At 32.5% G+C, this 25,153-nt stretch overlaps 1 protein-coding gene and 1 long non-coding RNA gene across 5 annotated transcripts in view; one reads left to right on the top strand and one right to left on the bottom strand.

Annotated features, from left to right (window-relative positions):
- LOC128247350 (uncharacterized) overlaps nucleotides 1-11,404 on the top strand; it is a 13,721-nt gene extending 2,317 nt beyond the window's left edge. The window contains exons 2-3 of the long non-coding RNA XR_008263746.1: nucleotides 10,283-10,518; nucleotides 11,056-11,404. This is a non-coding gene — a long non-coding RNA (uncharacterized LOC128247350). The remainder of the gene's footprint in view (nucleotides 1-10,282; nucleotides 10,519-11,055) is intronic.
- Nucleotides 1-25,153, bottom strand: part of LOC106873279 (nascent polypeptide-associated complex subunit alpha, muscle-specific form) — a 75,394-nt gene that overhangs the window by 15,239 nt on the left and 35,002 nt on the right. For 3 of the 4 annotated variants that reach the window (XM_014920576.2, XM_014920573.2, XM_014920572.2), the window contains exons 6-25: nucleotides 23,225-23,290; nucleotides 21,998-22,179; nucleotides 21,348-21,386; nucleotides 21,176-21,249; nucleotides 20,927-21,044; nucleotides 20,140-20,217; nucleotides 19,549-19,649; nucleotides 19,300-19,417; nucleotides 18,127-18,236; nucleotides 17,474-17,554; nucleotides 17,168-17,381; nucleotides 13,532-14,089; nucleotides 12,896-13,024; nucleotides 12,124-12,206; nucleotides 11,954-11,989; nucleotides 11,410-11,746; nucleotides 11,048-11,248; nucleotides 10,585-10,735; nucleotides 10,271-10,479; nucleotides 8,470-9,645 (exon numbers count right to left, since the gene is read on the bottom strand). In XM_014920576.2, the coding sequence (XP_014776062.1) occupies nucleotides 8,470-9,645; nucleotides 10,271-10,479; nucleotides 10,585-10,735; nucleotides 11,048-11,248; nucleotides 11,410-11,746; nucleotides 11,954-11,989; nucleotides 12,124-12,206; nucleotides 12,896-13,024; nucleotides 13,532-14,089; nucleotides 17,168-17,381; nucleotides 17,474-17,554; nucleotides 18,127-18,236; nucleotides 19,300-19,417; nucleotides 19,549-19,649; nucleotides 20,140-20,217; nucleotides 20,927-21,044; nucleotides 21,176-21,249; nucleotides 21,348-21,386; nucleotides 21,998-22,179; nucleotides 23,225-23,290 (4,061 nt within the window). The remainder of the gene's footprint in view (nucleotides 1-8,469; nucleotides 9,646-10,270; nucleotides 10,480-10,584; nucleotides 10,736-11,047; nucleotides 11,249-11,409; nucleotides 11,747-11,953; nucleotides 11,990-12,123; nucleotides 12,207-12,895; nucleotides 13,025-13,531; nucleotides 14,090-17,167; nucleotides 17,382-17,473; nucleotides 17,555-18,126; nucleotides 18,237-19,299; nucleotides 19,418-19,548; nucleotides 19,650-20,139; nucleotides 20,218-20,926; nucleotides 21,045-21,175; nucleotides 21,250-21,347; nucleotides 21,387-21,997; nucleotides 22,180-23,224; nucleotides 23,291-25,153) is intronic. The other variant, XM_014920575.2, reaches the window with a different exon arrangement.

The following is a 25,153-nucleotide window of genomic DNA, read 5'->3' on the forward strand; positions in this document are numbered from 1 at the left end:
CTACACACTTGTCAACACCCCCAGGCTGGTTAAAAAGACCAGCCTTTCCTTCATTCACTAACTCATGTAAGCAGTGCGGGCTGGACATGGACCGCACCCCTTTTCGGTCCTTTTCTACAGAAACCCACTTTTTCGACTGCGGAGATTACGAGTCTGCAAAAAAATCGGCATTTCAAAATTTTAATCCCACAATTTTGAAACTGCCGATTTTGTTTTTGCAGATTCGGAATCCCTGCAGTCAAAAAGGTGGGTTTCTATAGGAAGAAACCCCCTCCCCCCCAAAACGCGAAAGCAGATGCGGCCCATGTTGTTTACCTCCGCCCTAGGGTGCTTAAATGAATATTAATTCAACCTCAGTACTTGACTGGTAATTATTTTATCGACACCGGAATAAAGAAAAGTAAAGAACTAAATTACTGTAGGCATTTTCTCTGGCACTCCCAAACGGTAAATGCGAGGAGTGTAGAAAAACAGTAAAGGTTACGCGAAATACCGAATGCTCTTAAATACCACAGCTTCATACACAGACAGAATGATGTCGGGATTCACACACACAATATTAAATATTTATGGAATCGCATGACAAGAAAATTCAAAACAATATGTGGTACTTGAGATTCAGTTGTACATTATCGAATTTCTGTGACCGGGAAATTAATCTAAGTGCCTTTTTACCTCACCTTTAGTAAATGTAAGTAAATTTCTTAGCTATCGTTTTGGTATTTATTTCTCGTGTCCTCCAAATAACTCTGGGCGTCTCTATTTTTACCTTACAAGCAAATATGTATTGTTTTATAAATTTAATTGTACAGTATGTCATTTGCGTTTGCGGTCCAGATGGACTATATGTAATCTGAACCTTTCCCCACTTATTATTATTTTTTTTTTTTACGGAATCCTACGTTTTAGGCTATGGAGATTCCGATTCTGAAATTTTTTTTTCAAAAATCTCAATTTCAAAATCAAACCCTAACCCTAACCCTAACACTAGTTTTGTGAGATTTGGTTGTTTATTGCTTGTGCACATATACATACATGTTGTTTCTAAATACAATATGCATTACTAACAAAATATCGAAACCCATTATTACCAATTTAATATTGAACATTTCCAACATTCATTCTTCGTTCAAACAATTTTTTTTTTTCAGAATCGGAATCTACATAGCCTAAAACGTGGGATTCCGTAAAAAAAAATTAATAAATAAGGGGTGGGGAAAGGTTCAGATTACATATAGTCCGTCACTACCGCATTTGCATCCACACTAAATTAATGTGTATGTATGTATGTATGTATGTATATGTGTGTATACATGCATGCCCGCACGCACATTCTTGTTGTTCGGTATGTTGAGAGAATATTGAATTTTATAACGCATCAAAACCAAAACAACTTGATGAACGAAGAATGAATGTTGGAAATGTTCAATATTAAATTGGTAATAATGGGTTTCGATATTTTGTTAGTAATGCATATTGTATTTAGAAACAACATGTATGTATATGTGCACAAGCAATAAACACGAAACAGATTTTATCGTGTTCCTGGAAAAAAGGATTTTCAATCACTTTTATATTATAAACAGCAATGAAAAATAACGAATATGAAAACAACAAAATGTTAAGCGTAGGTATAATGAATATAAATTGGCGTAGTACCCTGAGGAATGCGAAATGATTCTCTGAAAAACGTATTCCATTTATACCCTGGTCATTTAAAAAAAAGCCCCTACAAGGTAATAATTTGATTTAATATTTTAATGTGGGCATTGTGGAAAAAACAATTGAATACAAAAAGTTTCACTCCTTTCTCTTTTAATCAGTGATCCATTTAGTTTTGCTGAAAGATAAAGCCTGCAATACTGCTTATGGCAGAGAAAATTACCTATTACTCGGTATTCGTGTGTTTACAAATAATTGTTTCAAATGTTGGCACATGGTCAACAATTTTAGAGAGGACGTCAGTCGATCACGTCGACCCCAGGGTTTAACTGGTACTTATTTTATAGATTCCGAAAGGATTAAAGACAAAGTCGACCTCGGCAAAATTTGAACTTAGAATGTAAAAAGTCAGATTTTGCTAGATCCACTAACGATTTTGCCGCTTTAATGTTTACAAATAATTCCATTTCCTATCAAAAATTGGACAAGGTATATAGTTACACCCCTTTAATTGTGGGTAAAAGTAGGCGAAGCGCTTTTCCAAGCCTCTGGGTTAAATAAGAACTGGGGAAATTTAATCAGCTGTTCCTTCTCTTCAAATATATGGTATTGTGTTTATAAGAGAAATAATAATTATTATTCTAAGCTCTTGTACTTTGCTCTGTATCCACACGAGCCAGTTAAGCAGACGACTGATACCATTCTTTATGGTATATCTCTGAACATCCTTTACAACTCAAGTAGTTCATGTGCAGCTGCTAAAAATGCTGCCTACAACACTTGAAGAAGGTTACCTACCATTGCAACAATTTGGAAAATGCGTGATATGGACCAATTATACTAGTCAACAAGAGTATGATAGATATAGCAATTATGAATATGAAGGCAGGAGAAAGCTTCTGGCTCAATAGAAATCATTGCTGAGATACTTAAAAGATCTGGTAGAAGATTTGACCTAGTCACCCAACAGTTAACTAGGTTGTACAGGAATGAGTTATACACGACAGAATTACAAACTTCAGTCCTATCCAGCAGGAAATAGATAGGACATGACTCCTGTCAGATAAATAGCCTTGATTCATATGTAGGAAAGTTGCTGGCAGGAATTCCATATAGTGTACCCAGTGCAAGCTTAGGCACATGAGGTGCATTGGAATCACAAGAAAGTAACCTTTGTATGTAAATGTGCACAAGCAATAAACACTAAAGGCACATGGAAAATAGATTTTTTCAAATATCCAGGAAATTCAGAAGTAGTAGATAATTTCTGTTACTTAGGTGACTATATTAGTGAAGGAGGATGTTCTGAAAGTATAGTCCACTAGAATAGATTTGGTCGGAGTTCAGAGAGCTATTACCTTTATTGGTAATAGCTCTCTGAATGGAAGGCAGATTGTATGATGCTTGTCCTAAAGGCAAAGACTAGAAAGGGATGGAGCCAGTATGTTCTGTTGGATGTGCAACATCAGTGTGTGAGTGCAAATAAGAGGAATCAAATGTAATGTTGGCTCCAAACAGGTGATTAGGGATATTCTGTACTTGAGAAAACCCATCTATCTCACCCTACACCCAATCTGTTGCTATCAAGCCTTTTGTCTTCCTAACACCCATCTACCCCCACTCTTCTAACTATGGCATTACTCAGCTGCAGCATTCATGAGTAGGTTATGCACATATTTCATCTCTTTTTGAGCAGTCATCTAATCTGCATATCCTTAGACCCATCCCTCATTCTCAATATTATTCCTTCCTACTTTATTTTTACTGATCACCCATCACTTCCTCTCCTTGACGCTACATCTTAGAGCTACCATACTCTCTCTTAACTGCTATCACCCATCATTCTCTCATATCTACCACTGCTGGCCTCTCTCCACCTTCATCTCCATTCACTATAACCACTCCCATGTACTGCTGACACTGTACATATCTCACCCCCCCATACACACATATTGCACTTCAACTCTATTTTCTGATCTCCACCCATCCTGTACTACCATTTCTTTCACCCTCACCACACCATACAATATTTACCACCAACTACTCCTCCATCTCTAACCTGTCACTCTCCTTTCACACTTCCTGATTCTTGGTCCATATTCTCTCATTTTGTATCTTGAGAATATGTTCTGATATCTGGCCACCACTACCTTCTCTCCAGCTATCTGCACCCACTCTTATATAATGCAAGGTAGCCATGTATCTCCTATATATCAAGACATGTATGCTTGTCCCTCTATCATATTTTACCCTCTCAACACCTGGCATTAAGCCACTTTCTCTACTCCAACAATTTGTTGTCTTGAGTTACTTGGCAACCTCAAAAATGTTGGTACCATAGAAAAAAAAAGCATCCTATAAAGTGGTCAGTATTAAGAAGGGCATCCAGTCAAGGAAATTATGGCATAACAGACATTGGAGTTTAATGCAGTCCTCTGGCTTGTTGGATCCTTTCAAACTAACTATGCTAACATGGAAAATGAACATTAAATGATGATGAGTACACACTATTCAAGATATGTTTAAAAAATTTTCAAGAACAAGGGACTATGTATATTTATTGTGTTAGTGGCTGATCTATACGTGTCATCATTATCATCATTTTATTGTCTACTTTCCCATGCTTGCATGGGTCAGACGAAACTAAATCGGAGCAGAAATTTTTTTACAGGTGGCTGCTTTTTCTGACAACCCTCAACAACTCATTTCTAACCAAGATAATATCGAACAACATAACACAAACATGATTATACAGAGAAATGAAAACAAATGACACTTTGAATGCACCTTTTGTTTATAATCAGCAAACATACAAGATGAAATGAAATATGAATCCATGTATACACACACCACACAGATTTCTTTCACCAAATCCACTCACAAAGCTTTGGTCAGCTACCCAAGGTGCCATGCAGTGGGGCTGAACCTGAAACCATATGGTTAGGAAGTAAACTTACCAACCACAATGCCATGCCTGCACTGCACTTAGTCCGTAACATTTATGTAGACTTGAGCAAATACAATTATAATTACTACGTCTACTTCTGCTAAATTAAAGATCTTGACAAACTGAACATAAATTAGACTTATTCTATTTTTGCATAGCTACCACTTACGAGACATGAGTTTATTTCCTCTACTTAACAACAAAGTGTCATCCTTTATATAACTCAGTCAAGTACTACATTTTTCTGTCATTCAGATATAGAAAGACAGACACTAAGAAAACCATCTTTACTTCCATAATTACTTTATTCAAAGAGTTCTGATTTATATGATCCTCACCCTATTTGGTTCTTTGAATATTCACAAACTTTCTACAGAATACTTCTTGGCAAGATATGGATTTCTATCTTTAGAATAAGAGGCAATGCATTAGTTACATTTACCAGAACACTTGTTGAACCACAAACAACTTATCGTTTTGAGACCACAAGTTAATTTGTTGCTGAGAGCAGATAATTCTACCTTGCAGCTGACAACTTATAGGTCTTTCAAAGGTTGGATGATAAGAAAATTGTATCTTCTCTTTATAATAAATGGTGTATGAGAATGCAAATAAGATGAAAAGTGAAAGTTCAGTAAACAAATGTGCACAATAAATGGCTCATTTCATTCTTTGAGAAAAAGTTAGTTGGAATAGCATCAGAGAAGACTGCTTAATTCCTTGGATTTGTTTGTTCATTTTATGCCCATTTTTCCATTCAAGAATAGGTTACATGAGTACATATTATTGAAGCATTGTTTATAGCCAAATGTTCTTCCAGTTGCTAATTCTTACCTGTTTTCAACTAAGGGATATTTTATTCCACTTATCTTTGAATGTGCAGAGCCAGCAATGAGAATGACAACAAATTTCAGTGCTTGTAGCTAAGTGCTTTTTCATGCAACATACTGAATACAAAAATTCAGTCACACATTTCCTTCTATGGGATTTACTAATGAGCCATTGATTGGCCTGGAACTTACAGGCATAAGGTGCCATGCAGTGAGACTGAACTCAAAAAGCATACTTCACTACACAGTCAGGTCTGCTGGGACTGAGAAGGGCAATGCTTATGATACTTTATAGGGACTTTAAAGCATGTCGGAGGAAATTCTAAGACAGGAAACCTGAATGCTTGCAACAATATATTCTACTAAAGGTTTCTGGAGGCCAGGTGATGGTGTAAACCGAAGCAACATGTTAAGTCTCCTGACTATTATATTTGTAGAAATATTTAGAAAAAGTGCCTTTCAATAGAAAGCTTGTTTTATTGGCAATGTGTAGCAGGTTTTTGTAAAGTCTTAACTTAATTAGCCACTGTCAACTCACTTAAAAACTCCAGTTGTTATTTCCTTTACAGTGAATTCTTTTAGCTAAGTAAAAACCGAAATGTAACAAGCTTCAAACAAGTGCTAATTTTCTGATCCACACAGTTTAGGAGTTAGATGTTATTCTGAACTACAATCAGTTTGGTTTTGAAAGAAAATACAAATTCTCATTTGTACATTTAGTATATACATATAAAAAATACTGAATAAAAAAAAACAACAACAACAAAAAAAACCCAAACTGAAATATAAATAACAGTGTTGGCTAAGTTATACAGTGTTCATGGAGATATCATTCCACTTGGGTTTCTCAATGTATCTGTGCAGCATTTTTTGAAACCCTCACAACTTGATATGTCAATTGTAGCTTAAAAAGTATTCACTATCCCAATTATTGGGAAAATGTGGATTTTTAGCTCAAATTAAAAAGTTTTATTGCACTAATAAATATAATTTAGGAATAGTTGATGGCTACAATTTTTATGCAAGATAAAAAATAGGGTTTCAATTCTTTAGGCAACTGAAGATATAAAGTATAAAGATTGCACCCCTGGATTGATCAATGTAAAGGAGTGAAAGTCTTTTGACTAAAAGATGTTGCAGGGATAAAAACAGATTTTCAAAGGATGTCTGAATTAGGGATTTTGATCTGAGCAAGATATCCATATAATAGCAGAAAGGTATAAACTCTGTTGATGTTAGTTTCAAATGATGTTGAAGCTATCAAAATATAAATTAGGAGTTATGTCCTTGTAACAAACTGCACTGAAAGGTTTCTGAAATAGTGCTGCAATCTTTAATCTCACAGGGACCATTTATTTGTATAACAAGAGAGTCAAAAGAGACTTGGATAAGCTAAATAATTTTGATGAAGAAAGTATTAGTACTTTTTATACTTCAGAGGTGGTCAAACGACTTTCATTATACATTTAGATCAATTTTACTGTATTTTGACAAATATTAACTCCAGAAATATCGGAATGAATGAAATATGAGTAAAACAGCATAGCAACTGAGAACAATGGATTTCATAACACATATGCAATTATATCTGAATGCTTATTTTCACTTAACCATTTCATCACCACATCTCTATTGAAGTATAGATATTGTTTTTAATTTTCAAAATTTGTCAAGAATTTGGAAGAATTTCATAAAATAATTAAATTTTTAATTATTAAAATAGTTTGGAAAGTAATTTAATGGAAAGATTTTTAAAAATGATGTAAGGTTTTTAATTTAAATATGAACAATTTAAAATCAGAACTGGAGGTGTTCTCTAGTGGGTTGGTATTAAAAAGATCAAAAAAATGTATTAAAAAAAACTTATGTCAAGAAGCATAGAATATTGGACAAGTTAGAAAATAAACATATTGTGAAAAAAAATTTGTCTAAGATACAGAAAATATGTAAAATAAACTGAAATATTAAATAATTAGAGGGAAATATTTTACATTTTATTAAATAATTGTTTCTAAGAGAGGCGCACAACCTGAAATTCACGAGAGGAAGTTAGTTGATAAAATTGACCTCAGTACTTAACAGGTACTTCATCAAATCTGGAGGGATGAAAAAGCAATGTTGAACTTGGAATTAAAAGAGCTTGAACAAATACAACCAAGTATTTTGTCTGCTGCTCAAACAATATGTACTTACGCACAAACACACACACACTCACTCTCTCTCTCTCTCTCTCAAAATCCACTTATCCAAATAATTTATTTGATTAATCAAAATATATAAAAAAACCAACAGCTTACAACTAATATACAGGAACAGATTGAGCAGTCTTAATCCATTTGTATGTTGAAACATTATGCATGCACAGTGGGTGCTATCAAAAGCTAGGACAACAACAGCATCTTACGACGAAGGGGCAATTGTCAGCATGTTTAATTCTTAAACTTTAATACTTCAGGGACTGGTTGATAGCATTTTGAAAAATGCTATCTACCTTTCATTCTGATCTACTATATTTGAAATGTAGGTTGAACAAAATCATATTAATAACTTGAGACTAAGGATGAAAAAAATACCCTAAAACATTGTTGCTCTTAGTTTAATGACCAAGAAATAAAGTATCCCACTTAACAGACAGGATCCATCTTTAATGTTTTCATCAAAACTACAATATTAAATGTCATTGGTATAATTCTATTTCCTCTTCTTGGAACATATCACAACTGATAATTGATTTTATAATTACAAGTAAAAACACAAAGTAACAAGATGTGTATTTCATGAGACAAATACACAGAAAATGAGATATCAGAAATATATTTGAATCCCTGAGGAATACCAAATTTAAATTTGGCTGTCAGCTGCAATGGAAGTGTATGCTATAAGGGATGTTGGGTTATAGTTGCACTACTTACCAGGTACATATACAGTGATTAATGATAAAATAGCACCATGATCAATTAAACAATTTTATATAGAAATTTGTAAAAAAATAAAGGGCTAATGGCTGCATAGGTTTTGCCCAAAACTCACCTTTTTCTTTGAAGGAGCTTTTGTAGGTAGAGAGGATTCTAGAATTAAATTGGGTGCAGGAACAGTAGGTAGTACAGTATTTATTAATGTATCTATCTCTACTGGTGCTGGAAGTTGTCCATAATTGGCAACATTTGTAGAAGTATCCATTTCCACTTCATTGCGAATAGAATTTTCTTTTTCTGTAACAGATATTCTAACACTAGTACACAAATCAGATTGTAGGTGTGTTGCACATGAAGTGTTCTGGTGGTGAGTTTCTCTGATTTTAGAGTCTATACTCTCACCAACACTAACTACATCACTGGCTTGATTTCTGCCATCTTTACCCGCTTGTGGGGAAAATTGACAAGAGTCTCGTCGAACAGGCAGCACACTGCATTCGGACTTGGGTACCTCTTTTTCTAATGAAAAATGTATATTTGTTCCACTATCACATGTTGGGGTTTCAGCATGATCAACAGAATTTTCAAGTACATGTTTTTGTGAGTATTCAGAAGATTTTACCTCATTAATACTAGAAATTTTATCATCACAGGTCTCTTGAATTTTTTCCTTTTTAATTTCAAAGGGATGAATGTCTGATGAATTCTCTTTTTGTTTTTTAAATACATTAGAAAAGTTTGTGAAAACAGGTTGGACAGCAAGAGAGTTAGATGCCATTGCTTCTGAATGCTTTATTTCTCCTTCAACATGATCCTTTAAAGAATCATGAAATAATGTAGTCCATGTAGAATTTTCTGAAAGAGGTTTAGTATTTGTAAGCTCTTTTGTTTCACATGCAATTTCTTCTTTTATAGAATTTTGTTCAAAATGGTTGGCACTATCAAGAGTGTCTGGGTTTTGATGTTCTGTAGTTTCACTTGCATCCAGTGTTTCGTCATCTTCACATTCAGATTTTACATGATCAGCAGTCATTGATTGTAGAGTTGTTACTTGTGACAAAAGATTTGTTCTAGAATTACAAGATGATACATCAACTGCACTGCATTGTTCTGCAGCAGCAGCTAAACTCTCCAATCCTTCAGGCCCACTTGTCTCTTCACTGTCAGATATTCCTCGAGTAGAATCACTGTAAGGTGGTGGTTGGGATTCACATGTATCACTTTCTATTAAGTCCCTGAGTTCTGATCCCATTCCAGAATAGTTAGCTTCAGCTGAGATCAATTTGTATTTCTGGAAAGACGATAAAGTAAAGTAAAAAAAATTATCAATGAAAAAAATAATTCTTAAATGTTCTACTGTTAAAATATAATGTAATTATATTTAGAAACTTACAAAATGTTAATTAAATATGTAATGCTTGACATCATTGTTTTACATACCCTTTCCATGTTGGTATGGATTGACCACTTGGTCCAGTAAATAAATGTTGGGATGTGTACATTATTTACATTTGACAGATATTTGTCCTCATCTTGTTGTTAACAATGTTTCAGCTGATGTACTCTTTAGCCTTCATCAGGTGTCCTGGGGGAATTCCTAAGGTATTTTTCCAATATTATTATTATTGAGGTCACTGCTTGGAATTGATCTCGGAATTTTGGTGTTAGTAGCCAGTGCTCTTAACTACTACGCCATATGGCGTAGTGGTTAAGAGCGTGGGTTACTAACCCCAAGATTCCGAGTTCGATTCCATGTAGTGACCTAAATAATATCGGAAAAATACCTTAGGATAAGAACCCAGGTTCGAAATTCCCCCAGGACACCTGAAATACCCGTCAAATGTAAATAATGTACATAATTTCTCATCTTTCAAATATAGAACTATTGGAATGTGTGTTAACATTTAAATAATTACCTCTAAATGCAGATCTTCTGGTGGTGATTTTAATTGATGACTTGACTTAATATCAGAATCTTCAAAGCTTATTGAGTGAGCAGATGTCGACGGTACATCGAGGTTAGATGTCTGTGATGGTGAGGATGTGGACGGAGTAGACATGAGTGGCTGATCTGATGACAGAGACTCTCTAGCTAACCTTCGTTTCTTCAGTGGAGTGACAAAATCTGCAGTACAAAGTTGATTTTTGTGTTGTCAACAAACAGGTAAAAATCAGAAATATTTTATTGCTTTGTTTATATTTTTTGTTAATTAGAATAAAGGTATTTTACCTGCTTGAGGAGAAGCTCCAGGACTTGGCATGGAGGCAACAGCATTTGGACTTGCCACATCACAGACTACAGAATTGATGGGTTGAGGGGAGTCCTTGCCACTGTCCATGCCAGTAGGACCAGTCTCATGCATAGCTTGACGAAGCCAACGCTAAAAAAATGAAAACAAAAAATGTCAATTTAATTTTTAGGTTCCCATGTTCACACATACTCAAGAAAATTAAAACCTTTATTTTCTCCAAACAAATAGCATTAATTTTACAGGTAAATCAAGAACTGCTAATAAAGAGTTAGATGTTGAGTAAGATTTGTCTTTACTTTGATCAATACTGAAGCAATCAACTCAACTTATTTATTTTAATCACTTTTGCTTTGAGTTGACACACACTCCTTGTACAATAAAATCATGAGGCAGTATTTTAGTAAAAACTTCACCCCATCATTATTAATTACATTTGCTTACTTTTTTAGCAGATCCAACACTTGAGTCCATTTTACCAGAAACTGAAATGTGACTCATTCTCCGATGAAGATGCTCCAATGAGCTACGTGGACTATGGAAGCAAGTAACAAATGCAGTTTCTTCTATGTTGACCTCCAATGGTTCTGTTTTGGTAGCTGGTAATACTGTTTTCGTATCTTTGCCTTCTAGCCATTCACTCATCTAAATAAAATAAATAAATGAATAATAAAATCTATGTTTGGAAAAGTTTATTTAAAATTTCTTACTTAAATACATAACTGAATAAAGGAACACAAAAATGTTTGGAAAATATTTGGTGTCAAATTTTCATTTTATAAAATTAAATCATAAAAATAACATACTTTCTTGGTTTTGAACTTGAAACTTGATGGCGTATTTGAAATGTCATTTTGTTGATTTATATTTTGTGGAGCAGACTGTGGTGGTGGTTGAACTGGAGGAGTTTGTGAAAGGCTTGATGAAAGTGAAGTAGTTGGTGTTATAGTAGTTACAGTAGTAGGTGCCGTCACAGTTACTGGCTGTGGGCTAGAAATTTGTCCAGCAAGGGTAACTACCAGAGAAGGGGCTACTGCCAGTGGAGATGAAAGAGCTGTTGTTTGATTGCTACCCATATTGCTATTTTCATCTTGAGACAATGCTGCTTCAGAACAACTGCCGCCACTGTTCACTCGGCTGCGTCTAAAGAAGAGACAAAATCCAGAGATAATTTTCATACTTTCATATAAAACCCAGAATGTAGACACTAATACTGCTAAATAAAAAATTTGAAGTTGGAGTAATAACAATGAGTGGTTAACAAAAATACAAATATTCATGTTTTTATCTTTTATGCCAAATACATTTATGCCATTTTATATATAATTAAAGTTTAAAAAAAAAAAATACCTTCTTGTTGATATAGGATGTGCTTTCTTCTTTTTCCTGAAAAAAATGAAAATATAACATATGACAACTTTTGCAACAGCAAATCCAAATACAAGTAATTGAAATTACACAAAGAACAAAAGTAAATGTAACAAATTAAAATTGAAGAGTCTACTTTATACGAAGCTTACTTTGTACTTGGGGGTTTAGATAGTGTAGAAATATCAGGTTTAGTATCTTTTAATTCTACTTTTTCCTCATCCTCCGGTGACTCCTGTAAATGTAAAACAAAAATACTAAAGAGGGCTAATTTCATGTTTAGATGAATTGCTAAAATGTAATCATTTGCCATTTATTGGTTTTATTTGTACATAAGACAGGTGTACTATTAAGGAAAAATAGAATGAAATACTGGAATCTGTCATTGAAGAAATCTAGGAAACAACATGCCATCAACTAAATTAAATAAACTCACTTGCATACAGAAACACACACTAATGATTCATGATACAAATTAAACAAGATTTGTCACACATCTTCCAGATAAATTTATCCATAGTGAAACATTACAATTAAAATATGGGAAAAAAAAATTTCCAAAATTTCACAACAGTCAGATTTGTAAAATAATGTTGGACAATGTAACTCAATTGTTTACACAGTGAAATCAATGTTTCTGCGAATGTACTAATGCGGTCTGCACTGAAATTCTCATTTAAATAAGACTATCTAGCTGTCTTCAGGTGAATTGGTAACGTTCTCAGTCAGTTATGACCACCTTGGTATTGAAAGGGTTAAATAGTACTAAAATGCAAATGCAAAATATTGAAGTGGTGCTTCATCACTATTACTGGAACTAGGATCTTAAAAACTAGTACGCTTCTTTTAAATCTCTTGAAAATTTAATAAAATACACTGTAGATATTCTATGAACAACAAAAGCTAAATGCAATTCCAACATACTCTTTTCTTCTCTTCTTGACTTTTCCGAGCATTTTCAAGTCTAGCCAATGCTTCTTTTCTTCTTTCTTCTCGTTTTTCCAGCTTTTCAAATGCTTTAACAATTGCTTCCATTTTCCTCTCTTCTCTTGTCTATATAAAAATTATTTGAAATTTTAACAAAAGGATGAAACTGAATAATAATGTTAATACATTTCTATTTCTAGTTCTTCATTCATAGGTATTACTTGGAATCCTTTAGGCAATACAGTTACCGTGATCTTATGAATGATGATGATAGGCTGAAAAGCTTCCAACTGAATCACTAGTATATTGAGACAGAGACTTCAGTAGCCAAAATTCTCAACAAAAATAACCTGCATCTAAGGATGCACTATGATAAATCTAATACTGGCTATTTACAGAAATATAGCAATACATTCAAGAAAACTAGTTACCATGAATTTGCACATATATTGTTTATCTTGCTGAAGTGTCTCCTTCTTTGATGGCAATGTAAGTTAAAAGATTTTTGTAATATTTTCATAAAAACATTTAGATTTCTATCTAATGAGAACCAATAACACATTCCAAGTTATCTATATCTACCATATTTATAATACAAAAGTATTCAGTTACTTATGTAAAAAAGTGACTTACCATTTTTCGAGGAGGCTCTAAATTATCATCAATAGTTGGAGATATTTCACCTTCCACATGGGTGGGTAGTGGTGGAGCAGCAACAGCGGCATCAACAGCAGCTGCTGCAGCCGCAGCTGCTTCTGCTTCTGTTGGGGTTGGTGGAGGAGGCAATTGTAACATAGGAGCATCACTATTGCTATTGTTAGATACTGCAATAGCTGCCATAGCAGCATTGGGGGCTGTGGCCACTGCTGCCAAATCCTCAAGAGTGCATGCTGATTTAGCTGGCATAGTGAGTGGCATAGGAGCAGATGGAATTGGAGGAAGAGAAATAGAAGAGACTGAGCAATTATTTGGAGATGCTTGAATAGAAAGTTCAGAAGAAACAATAGAAACTGGTAAAGAAATAGTTGGGGATAAAGAGGTACCTGTGGTATTAGCATGAGTATAAACCGAGGATCGAGAAGCTGGCTGAGAAGTTTGAGAAGAAGGATATAATTTTACCATAGATGTAGGAATAGAGGGAGAAGAAGGGATAGTTTTATAGATGACATTCGCATTGGAAGAGCGTGGAGGCTAGAATAAAAAGAAAAAATATATGTCTCATAAAAATCATTAAAAAAAAAGTAAAATTTAGAATAAATTACACTTTTTGGCACTTTTTCATAATTACCTTACATCACATGTAATTTTTTTTGTTGGCTCTTTTGATACAATTAAATAAAGACTATATATATAGAACAATGCTTTTTCCAACCTGTATTTCCGTGAGATGTCATTTAGAGTTACTCAAGAAATAGATACATTAGTTATATGCAAATAGTTTTTTTTAGTAATTTAGTTGTATTCTGTATTTGTAATTTTCTTATATATGAACGGCATATTCCCTAAGACAGGGAATCCTGCTATCTGTAGGTAATAAAGTGACCATACAGAAAAATAACCTCTTGACAGAACTGAAGGGCAATTTAGTTTAAACATCATGACGTTTGATAGATTTAGCACTACTAAGTATTTCAGAGATAGTTTTGTGATGTTTTATATAATGGTTGATGAAAGAGAATCATTGCCGGAGAGTTATTGCTATTGCTTATTGACTACATCTCTTAATACCCAACCAAATTTTTTCATTGGTCTTCCTTGCTTACTGATGACTAAAGTGGCCGATTTGTAACAAGAGTATTTGCAAATATCAAATTACAATTTATAGAGAATTCAATTGGAAACTATGGACAGACCTTACAAAAGAAGTTTAAAAAAAAAATGGATTGCTGTTTTCCAATCTAATATGTGATACACATGGTTGTGAATTGAGGCAAAATACTAGGGGTAGCAGATGTTGGTGATAAAAATTGCAAAAATGTCAAAAAAGAAATATTCATCAGAAAGAATACATGCTTTGAGAGCAGTAACTGAAACTGGAAGAAACTAGTATTCATATGAATTTGCATTGTGTAAAAACTTGAAACATGACTGCAGAATAGCATAAGAAGTTATGTTAAGAGTGAAATTATATACGTGATAAATGACTGAGCAGTTCCTTGCTAATTCAGGAAGATTTGGAGGAATTAATAAAACTACAAAGGAAGCTTTCTTTATTTCTCTTGACTAAAAGGGATGCAAACACATTACAGCTAGATTACATACAGGATTTCATATTATTATGAACAACAGTAATAAGTGATGTGCAGTGTGCTTAAAATATTCTTAACATGACAAGGTATAATCATTTACATTAGAATATTCAATTTGTAAATCCTATTACCAAGGCCATATTGCATTGAAAAACCTGTTGAACCAGGCAAAAATGCAAAACAGCAGAATGTGGAATGCATAGTGGTTTAAGACATTCGGTTGAATTTATATAGCATATAAATGAAATTTGGTTATGATCTACTAGAAAATGTTATATCACAAATACGGTTATTATATCCTATGTAAAAAGAGAAGAGAAGAAAAAATGTTTTGACACTGGTTTTCTTATTATGTATATTATTAAGTGTATCAGATACACTTTATTTAAAACGTTTTTTCTCAAGTTATTTTTTCCATACTTTTATTTCAATTTGAAATGGAAGTTAATGAAGTGCCTTACAATTAAACATGTTAAGTTCATTTATCTATTCTTATCATCTGCTTTCATCATTTCTTTAACTATGAATACATTCCAAATCAACCTCATAACATCTTTTCTTCAAGAACATAATTCATTCATACCATGTGTCCATATCAGCATAGTTATTTCTCCTGCATAGATTGGAAGATGACTTTAATGTTCATTTGTGCTCCACTTTTCATGCAAGTGAGCATCACACACAACACATTTTACTCCAGGAAATGCAGATTCAACACTAATGTATTGTCATGTATCTGCCAGTTTTTTTTTGTTTGAGACAGAACCTAAAATTTCTTTACACCTCATTGTTAGTTTAGCAACTATGTTTCCACTATAGTCACTCCAACACAATTTAACCCACCAAAATCTCAAAAGTTCTCCACTATTTCTGTACATTTATTACATCTGAAGTCTTTATTAATCTGTCAAGAGATCCCACTGCAACTTTCATGTACCTAGTACTTGCTCAGAGTATAATACTTTGAATTTTTATTGTCTCACTATACACTAAGTAAAGCCACTTCCCAGATGTTATAATTATTTTGTCCCCTGTTACTAATTTTAAATGGTGATCAAATGTTTTACTTTGTTGATTTTCAGGTCTTTGAACTTGAATTTTATAATCTATTCTCCAAAGTTTAGAATGGTTCCTGTTGTTCTTGAAAATGTGTCCACTGAGAACAAAGCCAACAACATGTTAAAATTATCAAGCAAATCTATTTCTGAACTTTAACACTATTTGCCTAAAAGCTATAATTGAATAGTAAGAGGATGAGCACAGAGTCTTTCTATGCAACTACAAACCCTTGGGAGTGGATCTAGTAGACAGAAACGTAAAAAGCCTGTTATAAGCATGTCTCCTTGTCATGACACTGCGCAATAGTTGTAAATGGGTGTAACTTATGTAACAGTGTCCTTCATTACCAATCCTCTCTGAAAACAAGCCTGGTTATGGGAGAATATTACTTTGTAAACAGGTGAAGGTTGGTAAGAGGATGAACAACTGGATTTAGAAAATCTTCCTTAATGCACCCTATCTGACCCATGCAAGCATGGAAAAGTGGACATTAAGACAATGGTGATGACATGTATATTAGATTCTTCATGAAACTCATTGCTAATCCCGACTTTGCTTACATGACTCTTGCGAACCATTCAACTACACTCAATTTTCTCAGTACTCCTTAGAATACAATTGTACAAATGAACTTTTGTATGAAAACACATTTTAAGTTTTTTGTATATCTAATTTTCCATCATTCAGATAACAAATTTTAGATGATTTCCCTAACTGCTAAATACACAAATATGAAATATGGTATCTAGTTGAATAGTGTACTTTTAAAAGAAAATGACAGAATAATTAATAAATGAAACAATTCATGAAACTATTATATCACTGGTCACACATATACACCTTAAGCACATAGTGCTATCCATATTTAAATATCTATAGGTGTATACACATGTACAGGACTACACATACACAAAGCTATATAATTGGTATCATTATGCAATAACCAAATTTACAACCTTACCTTCATCTCCAATGGAATAGCCAAAGGTTGTGCTTCAGCAGCGGCAGCTACGGCCATTGCAGCAGCAACAGCAGCTGCTTTAGTATCTGCATCAGTAGGATCATTATTAATAGTACTAGAGATGATACTGGGCATCACTCCAATGCAAGCAGAATCAGATACACTATCCAACATATTTTCAGGAATAGATTTGTTTTTTATTTTTCGCCGATTTCTGAAATTATATCAAGTAAAAAGCAAAGTAATTAAATGTGAAGAAAAATATTTTCCCAATCACAAAAACATAACAAGTCAATGAAAGTTTACCTATTAATGTTAATCTTTTTAGTTTTTGGTTTACTGAGAGGACAATTAATTCTTGAGCAAGCACATTCCGTGTGAAGAACACTGGAAATAAATAAATGAGAATTAATAAATTTTAGTTCAAAAATCGAGGAAAATATTGCATACTTAATTTGTATTTTAAGTTAAAAAAAAACATTAAGTATGTGATACTGCAACAAAAGTAAATACAAAGTAGAAGTTTACAATTATAGATATGTCTTTTATTAGATTTGACAAAGACTGGAATAGAAATATTGGTCAGTCTACTCATAACTGTAAGACACTGATTAAAAACAAAATCAAGCAGTAACTTCCTACAAATTACTTGTTAAATTAATTTTTACTCAATAATTTATGAAGCATAAAAAAGATATTTTCAACTAAAAACTGTTTAGTAAATTAAAAAATGGCCTAATAATTGCTTGAAATCAAGAGTTTAAAGAAAATCTTCATGCTAAGTAACATGAACACTATAGACTAAGCATTCAAAATAACACACAATGAAGTTCATAAAAATATAACCTATCAATTTGGCAAAAGAATAAGTACTGGGGTTGATTTGTTTGATTAAACACTTCAAGGCAGTGCCCCAGCATAATGACTGAAGCAAATAATAGATAAAAGACTAAACTCACCCATCTTCCCGGGTAAAATCAAATGGTATTGTTATTTCAGCACCTTTCGATATCACTTTAGTAGAGTAGATTAAGAAACGAATGAAACCGTGATGTAGTAAATGCCGCATCTGAAACAAAGAAGGATGATCCTTTAGAATGATTGGAGGGGAGGAGGGGTCGAAACAGAACACTTATTTTTTCATTTCCAGGAAGTCCATTCTCAATAGTTGTCATAAGTATAAAGATCTAACTGAATTTTCACCTCATCAGATCTTCAATTGTCCTATACCAAAACTTTAACAAGCTATTAATAATAAAAGTGATTCAGGCTATCAGTAACTTACAAATTTAATAATTTTAATGTAAAACATTAATAATGTTGGTAAAATTAATATAAAGAACAATTAGTATGGTTTCTCAAATGATACATATTTTCATAATCTACAACTTTAAAAAAAAATGATAAAGAACAAGAACTTATGTTTACATGAAAACACCATGTATGTTGATACATGCATGGAAAAAAGAAAAAAAACTCTACATTAACATTTTTATCCACAAAAACAAAAAGATTATGAAATATTTCTATAGCAGAGTTTTCATCCCACTGAACATTAAGACTGAATATCGATGTAAAAGTAAGTTTGGAAAGTGTATATTATATATTCATTGATAGTATACATTGAAGATAAGATGTTGGAAAACTCTCAAACAGGTTGTGAGTACAAGTCCACTGCTAGCGTTTTGTTGCATCTTTGGAAAAGAACTCTGTTGTGACATGGTCACCTGGCTGTCAAGGTATATGAATCTAATAAGTGTTCACCAAATCTTGGTTTACCATGCTTTGAATATGGACTGTTTCTTATTACAGGCAGTATGTGATGGTTGGTGTGCAGCAGCCCAACCCACAATAAACACCTCTTACACAAGTATTTTCCACCATCTGAATATATCTTTCATTGCTCTGAGGAATTTTAACCAAAAGTTGGTACATTGGATTTGTTTAAACTGACAGAGTGAAAAATGACATAAAAAAGCAAACATGAAAGAGTGTTACACATAAACACAAAGGATAGAAGAGTTAAAATAATTTAGGATAAGGTGATAGAACATCCAGTTTTGGCTTAAAATTTGAAGTAGCAAATATTTAGAAAAAGTAATGAAGCAAAAATTAATAAGAAATATACATACCTCTGCATTTGGACTGCATGATCGTCGTATATATCTTGAGACATTACCCAAAGTACTTGCATCTATGAACAATTCTGCTCCTTCTAATTTGGAGTATACTAATGTGAATGGCTTCAATCTGAAATTTAAAAATATTGAATTCAAGCAAAAAAATTAAAATTAGATATAATAATAATAAAAAACATTATAAGTGTTTAGAGAAAGAGCCCACATAAAAATGGTTGAAAAAAATTAACTATAAATACAAACCTTTTCATAGATGCATTTATACACTCTTCTTTCAAAGATACTCTTCCAACATACTCAGATATTAGTTGACCTTCTTTCAAGTTTTCAGTTGCCTGCAACCCCTGAAAATAAAGTGATGATCAAAATGTGTAAAAAGAACTAATTTTATCATAGTTACAATAAATCTGTGTATGTACACAAGTGTTTGTGTGTATACACATAAGCATTCTTTCAATGGATAAATGTAGCATGGCAAGGCATGAAGCCATTCCTATTATCAATAAAAACTAATTTTAGATTTAAATGCATTTACATTTCAACATGTACTTATATAGATCTAGCTAAATTTGTGTAATTAATGCTGGGAAGCAATGAATAATTGTCCTGAAAAGAGAACTTAAATGAGAAAAATAATTGCTGACGGTCACAAAGTAACTTATGATTGCACTTTATTTTATAAAACCCCATATTGTTGGTTCATATATTTAGTTACCTTAGAAATTGTTTATATTAACCATGTGACAAATTTTTAAATCATTCCCACTCGAAAAATAATATACAACTTTTACTAATAGCCCAATACAAGAGAGAGGAAGAAAAGTACAGACTTACTTTTTTATTTTTTTGTAGACAAGCAAGTTCACAGAGCTGAACCAGCAGCTCTTCTCGCTTTATATGTTTCTCTGGACTCTGCAATAAATAACAAAGAATTCTGAAACTATGTAGTTGCAAAAAATAAACAAGGATCACATACCAAAAGAATTGAAACTATTTAATTTTATTAGCATTTCCACTTTAAATTTAAAAGGTAGAGTACTAAAATCAGAACCAACCAGCTTCAGATGAAATTCATAATTGAACATTTGTATTCACTTGGAGATTTTAATAAACAGAAATTACGAAATGAATTACAATGTGGTTAAATTGTGAAGGGCGCAGGGGTGGCTGCGTGGTAAGTAGCTTGCTTATGAATCACATGGTTCCGGGTTCAGTCCCACTGCGTGGAACCTTGGGCAAGTGTCTTCTACTATAGCCTCAGGCCGACCAAAGCCTTGTGAGTGGATTTGGTAGATGGAAACTGAAAGAAGCCCGTTGTATATATGTATATGTATATATTATGTGTGTTTGTGTTTGTCCCCCTAGCATCGCTTGACAACCAATGCTGGTGTGTTTACGTCCCCATAACTTAGTGGTTCGGCAAAAGAAACCGACAGAATAAGTACTAAGCTTAAAGAGAATAAGTCCTGAGGTCGATTTGCTTGACTAAAGGCAGTGATCCAGCATGGCCACAGTCAAATGACTGAAACAAGTAAAAGAGTAAAGAGAGAGTACTAATTTCCTTGACAGGTCTGCCTATTTTTATTGCTATATCTCAGACATAACAACTAAGAGTACTTACCATTTGACCATTTACTTTAACTTTAGATAATGCTTCAAGCACAGCAATACTTAAAATATTCCCATGCAATTTCTCAGTACCCTTTTCATGCTCTTTTTCATGTTCTTGGACCATTGATCTAAAAAGATATGTATTAATATCCATATGAAAAAAAGTTCTATTTTGGCAAATGTAAACATTTCTCAAAAGAGGGAGAAATAAATTTAATTATAAAAAAAAAGGAAATCCAAGAATAATCATGCGACTTACTTTGCTGATATGTTCCATGGTCCTCTAGTATCACCATTGTCAACAGTAGATGAAATTTGAACCTTTCTTGCAGCCTAAGAAAATAAAAATTAAGAACTTTAATAATTTAGCAGCGGAGAAAGATGGTGTGCAAATTTTATTTTAAATGCAATTATTGAGTTAAAATACTTACCTTTGTTCGAGGTGTTTTTTTCGCAGTGTCCTTTGGCATCTACATAGAAAATGAAAATTTTAATGAATACATTGAAAGCTTTTAACAAATATAATAAAAAACCTCCAGAAGTAATGAAGCTCAGAAAGAAAACTTTACAACATGTACAGAAGGCTAGCATTTCATTGAGGTATTCTTGCTAACAATTATGCGTTTGTTTCTCAAAAATTTGTGTCTTTCAAAGTGTGTTGTACTAATTTCCTCCAGCCTGTTCTTTGTCTATGCTATACTGTGAAGAAAATGTCATACCTCTGATAAAGGAGTCTTTTAAATCTATGACCGATCATAATATCTAGTAGGAAATTTGATTATTTCATGTTTTATCCCAATCATATTTAATTAAGCATTTCACGTCATAATTATCATCCACATAACAGTTCTTGGAGTAAGTAGAAAAGAAGTAACTTGAACTTTAGGATAGTGTTTTTTTTTATCAATTTTTTTTTACCCTGTCAAAATAGTATCTATCAGACCATTATATTTATTTCATTTAGAGAGAAAATCCATTTGTTAGTTATTGAGATCTCAAGCCTTTCTATATCAACATATGCTTTGGCCTAATAATATATTTTATTGAAAATATAACTGCTCAAATTAGGATCCAAAGTTACCTTTTGCTTTTTATTGACTGTTGGCTCTTTATCTTTATTTTCTTTTTTATTCTCTTTGGCTGCTTTCATTCTTTTTTTCTTGACAGGCTTCTGTTTTGTTCTTTTGGTCTTTTTATTCTTCTCTACAAGAGCCATCATTCGGTTATTTACCTCCTCTGGGTCGGTATCAGTTGCACTGGTATCTGGTAAAAATAAAATAAAGAGATTTGATATTACTGAGGAATGTCTTTTCTAGGCAAAAATACATGTTTCCAGATATTTATACCACTGATGTTTGTATGAAATTAGTTGCATGATTGTATTAAAGATTTTAAAATTGCATAAAAAAAGAAACGCTATTGAAAGAACACACTGATTTTATCAATGGCCCCCAAATTTCGAAGAAACTGATAACATTTCCTTTAAGGTTCTTAATGCAATTAAAAGTACTTTTAGTATTCAATTACGAAAAGCTTTACTGTGCATAACAAAAAATTTTTTTTACAAAGTTGTAAAAAATTGAAGTATATACATTTACAAAGTATGCATTAACAACATTACTTCTTAGAAAATTGACAAAATAATTACATGTTAGAAGCATGAATGTAAATTTCATTGCAATTTATGATTCTAAAATGACTGCAATATTTATATATTTATCAATTTTATAAAAAGAATTAAAAGTATTAGCAAAAATAATAAAAGCATATTTTAATGTGATAAAATACATAAAAAGTTTTTTTTAACAGGCCCTTTATACTTCACATCTCAAAGACATTGAAATTTATCTGAAAAATTGTTTCATATTTTAAAAATATGGTATGATTATTTTTTTAGTTTCTAAGTATTCCCAGGTTTTTTGCTGAATTAAAAAATTATTCAATTTTCAATCATAAGGAGATGGTTTGCTTATGTTTAGTGCAACTTTCATTTACATTTGTTGACTTAAGCTAGCATATGTATATCATTTTGTTTGACTGGAAATGGAGAGAGATTCCAAAGTAAGGACACCTTAATTTCACAGAACATTAAACTTATAGATCTTGAAATAAAAATATCTGTCTAATATTTAATCAACAAAGATTTCAAATCTAAATGAATAAGAAAAAAGCTTTTGTTGTATTAATATAAAATAATTAGTATTTTGGTTTTCAAAAAATAAAAATATATGCTGGAAAATTATTGGTATGAGGAGTATTCTATAAGGATATTTAAGTTGTAGTAAGGGATGTCAGGTCTTAATCTTACCAGTATGTTCTCCGGTAACCCTGTTCTTTCCCTTAACAGCCTCATACCTGATGTCTGAATAAGAGCCTGAAACAGTTAAAAGAGAATTTTAGAATTGGATTACATAGCTTAAGCAATTTTTTAATCCATCCCCAGTAAGATTATCACTGATGTTGAGCATTAGTGAAATGTTGTAATTTATGAAAAACTAATAAAACATAATTTTTTTTTTAAATTCTAAAAACAAAAAATTACTGCAATTTCTTCAATCTGAATTTTCATTTGATGCTAATGAATTAAAAAAAAAAAAAAAAAAAAAAAAAAAAAAAAGGTAATATTTTAAATTCCATACAATAATAATAATTATTAAACACTGCAAGTAACAATAAAATTAATAGTAATTAAAGAATAGCCACAAACAAAAATTCCACAAATTAGAGACTTTTCTTATGAAAGGGAACATTCCTAAGATAAAATTTCAAAAGATGATGTGTACATTTTTCAAATTGAATATATATCACATATTTCAAATAAAAATTATGAAAAAAAAAAAGAAAGCAAAAGCTGATTGCTGAAACAAATATTCTTAAATGCCCAAAAACAAAGGCAATCAAAAATGGTTTTTTGCTTTAAGTATAAGAGATATTAAATTATTTCCCTGGGATGCTTAAATAATGTCACATAACTGGCATAAAACACATGTTTGTTGAGATAGGCAAATTTGCCCCAGGTGAGATATTCTTTTCCAATATCTACTTACATAAATTCTAAATGATACAACTGAATTACCATACAGATCATATCTTCGGAATTTATATTCAAAACTGTTAAAAATTAATTTCAGATGCCTGGGCCTATAAACCTTTTCTAGATAATTTGCAAGTGAGAACATGTATGACAAGTAAATTAATTTTAGGTTAGTTCTTTTCTCACGGGAAACTCAGTGCATAATTGAAACGACGTCGTTTACCTATTTTGAACGGATTTTACTGTAGAAAAAGCTTTTGAAATCTCTCCAATTATGAAAAAGTAATTTTTTATTTTATTTTATTACTCTATTCATTTGTTCATAATACACATATATACTGTGCACCACTAGTTATAGGTTGGCAATGGAATGCTGGAAAAAGTATATCTTGTATAATACTTTTCTTTAGTACTAAGATGTAAGGAAAAAAGAGTTTAGTCATCATTTTTTTTTATAGAAAATCAATTTGATTTTGATAATGACACCGAAAAAAGTATGTTTATGCTCAATTTTATTACAGGTTTACACAGAGAGAACACATGTAAAAGTGGATTTTTAAAACTAACTTTTTTATGCTTTTAAAAAAGAATCTTTTATGATTTTTGTAACATACAGGATGTGGCTTTATTTTTTAATTATGTAATATAAACCATTTAATGAAGGTGCATAGCCCAGTGGTTAGGGTGTTGCACTTATGCTTGCAAGATCATGGTTTTGATTCCCAGACTGGCAATGCCTTGTGTTCATGACCAAGACACTTCATTTCATGTTGCTCCAGTCCATTCAGCTGTAAATGGGCAACTCTATGATGAACTGGAGTTCTGTTCAGGAGGAATGTTGGCCTGCCTACCTAGCCAGTGGGGAGGCATTGTTCAAAAACTATAAAAATGTGAGGAACTGCACTGTGATTAGTGGTGTATAATATCTGATAGTCTGGTCAATTCAATATCATTTACTATAATGCTAAATTTGTTCACTAAAATATAAATTGTATATATATTATATATACTCAGTTGTGGTGTGCAAGAGAGACGATTGCGCTGGTATGGACATGTGGTGAGAATGGATGAGGATAGCTGCCTGAAAAAGTGCCACACCCTAATAGTTGAGGGAACCCGTGGAAGAGGTAGGCCCAGGAAGACCTGGGCTGAGGTGGTGAGGCAAGACCTTCGTACATTGGACCTCACCGAGGCGATGACTAC

Source organism: Octopus bimaculoides, chromosome 1 (genome assembly GCF_001194135.2).
Source record: "Octopus bimaculoides isolate UCB-OBI-ISO-001 chromosome 1, ASM119413v2, whole genome shotgun sequence".
Classification (NCBI taxonomy): Eukaryota; Metazoa; Mollusca; class Cephalopoda; order Octopoda; family Octopodidae; genus Octopus; species Octopus bimaculoides.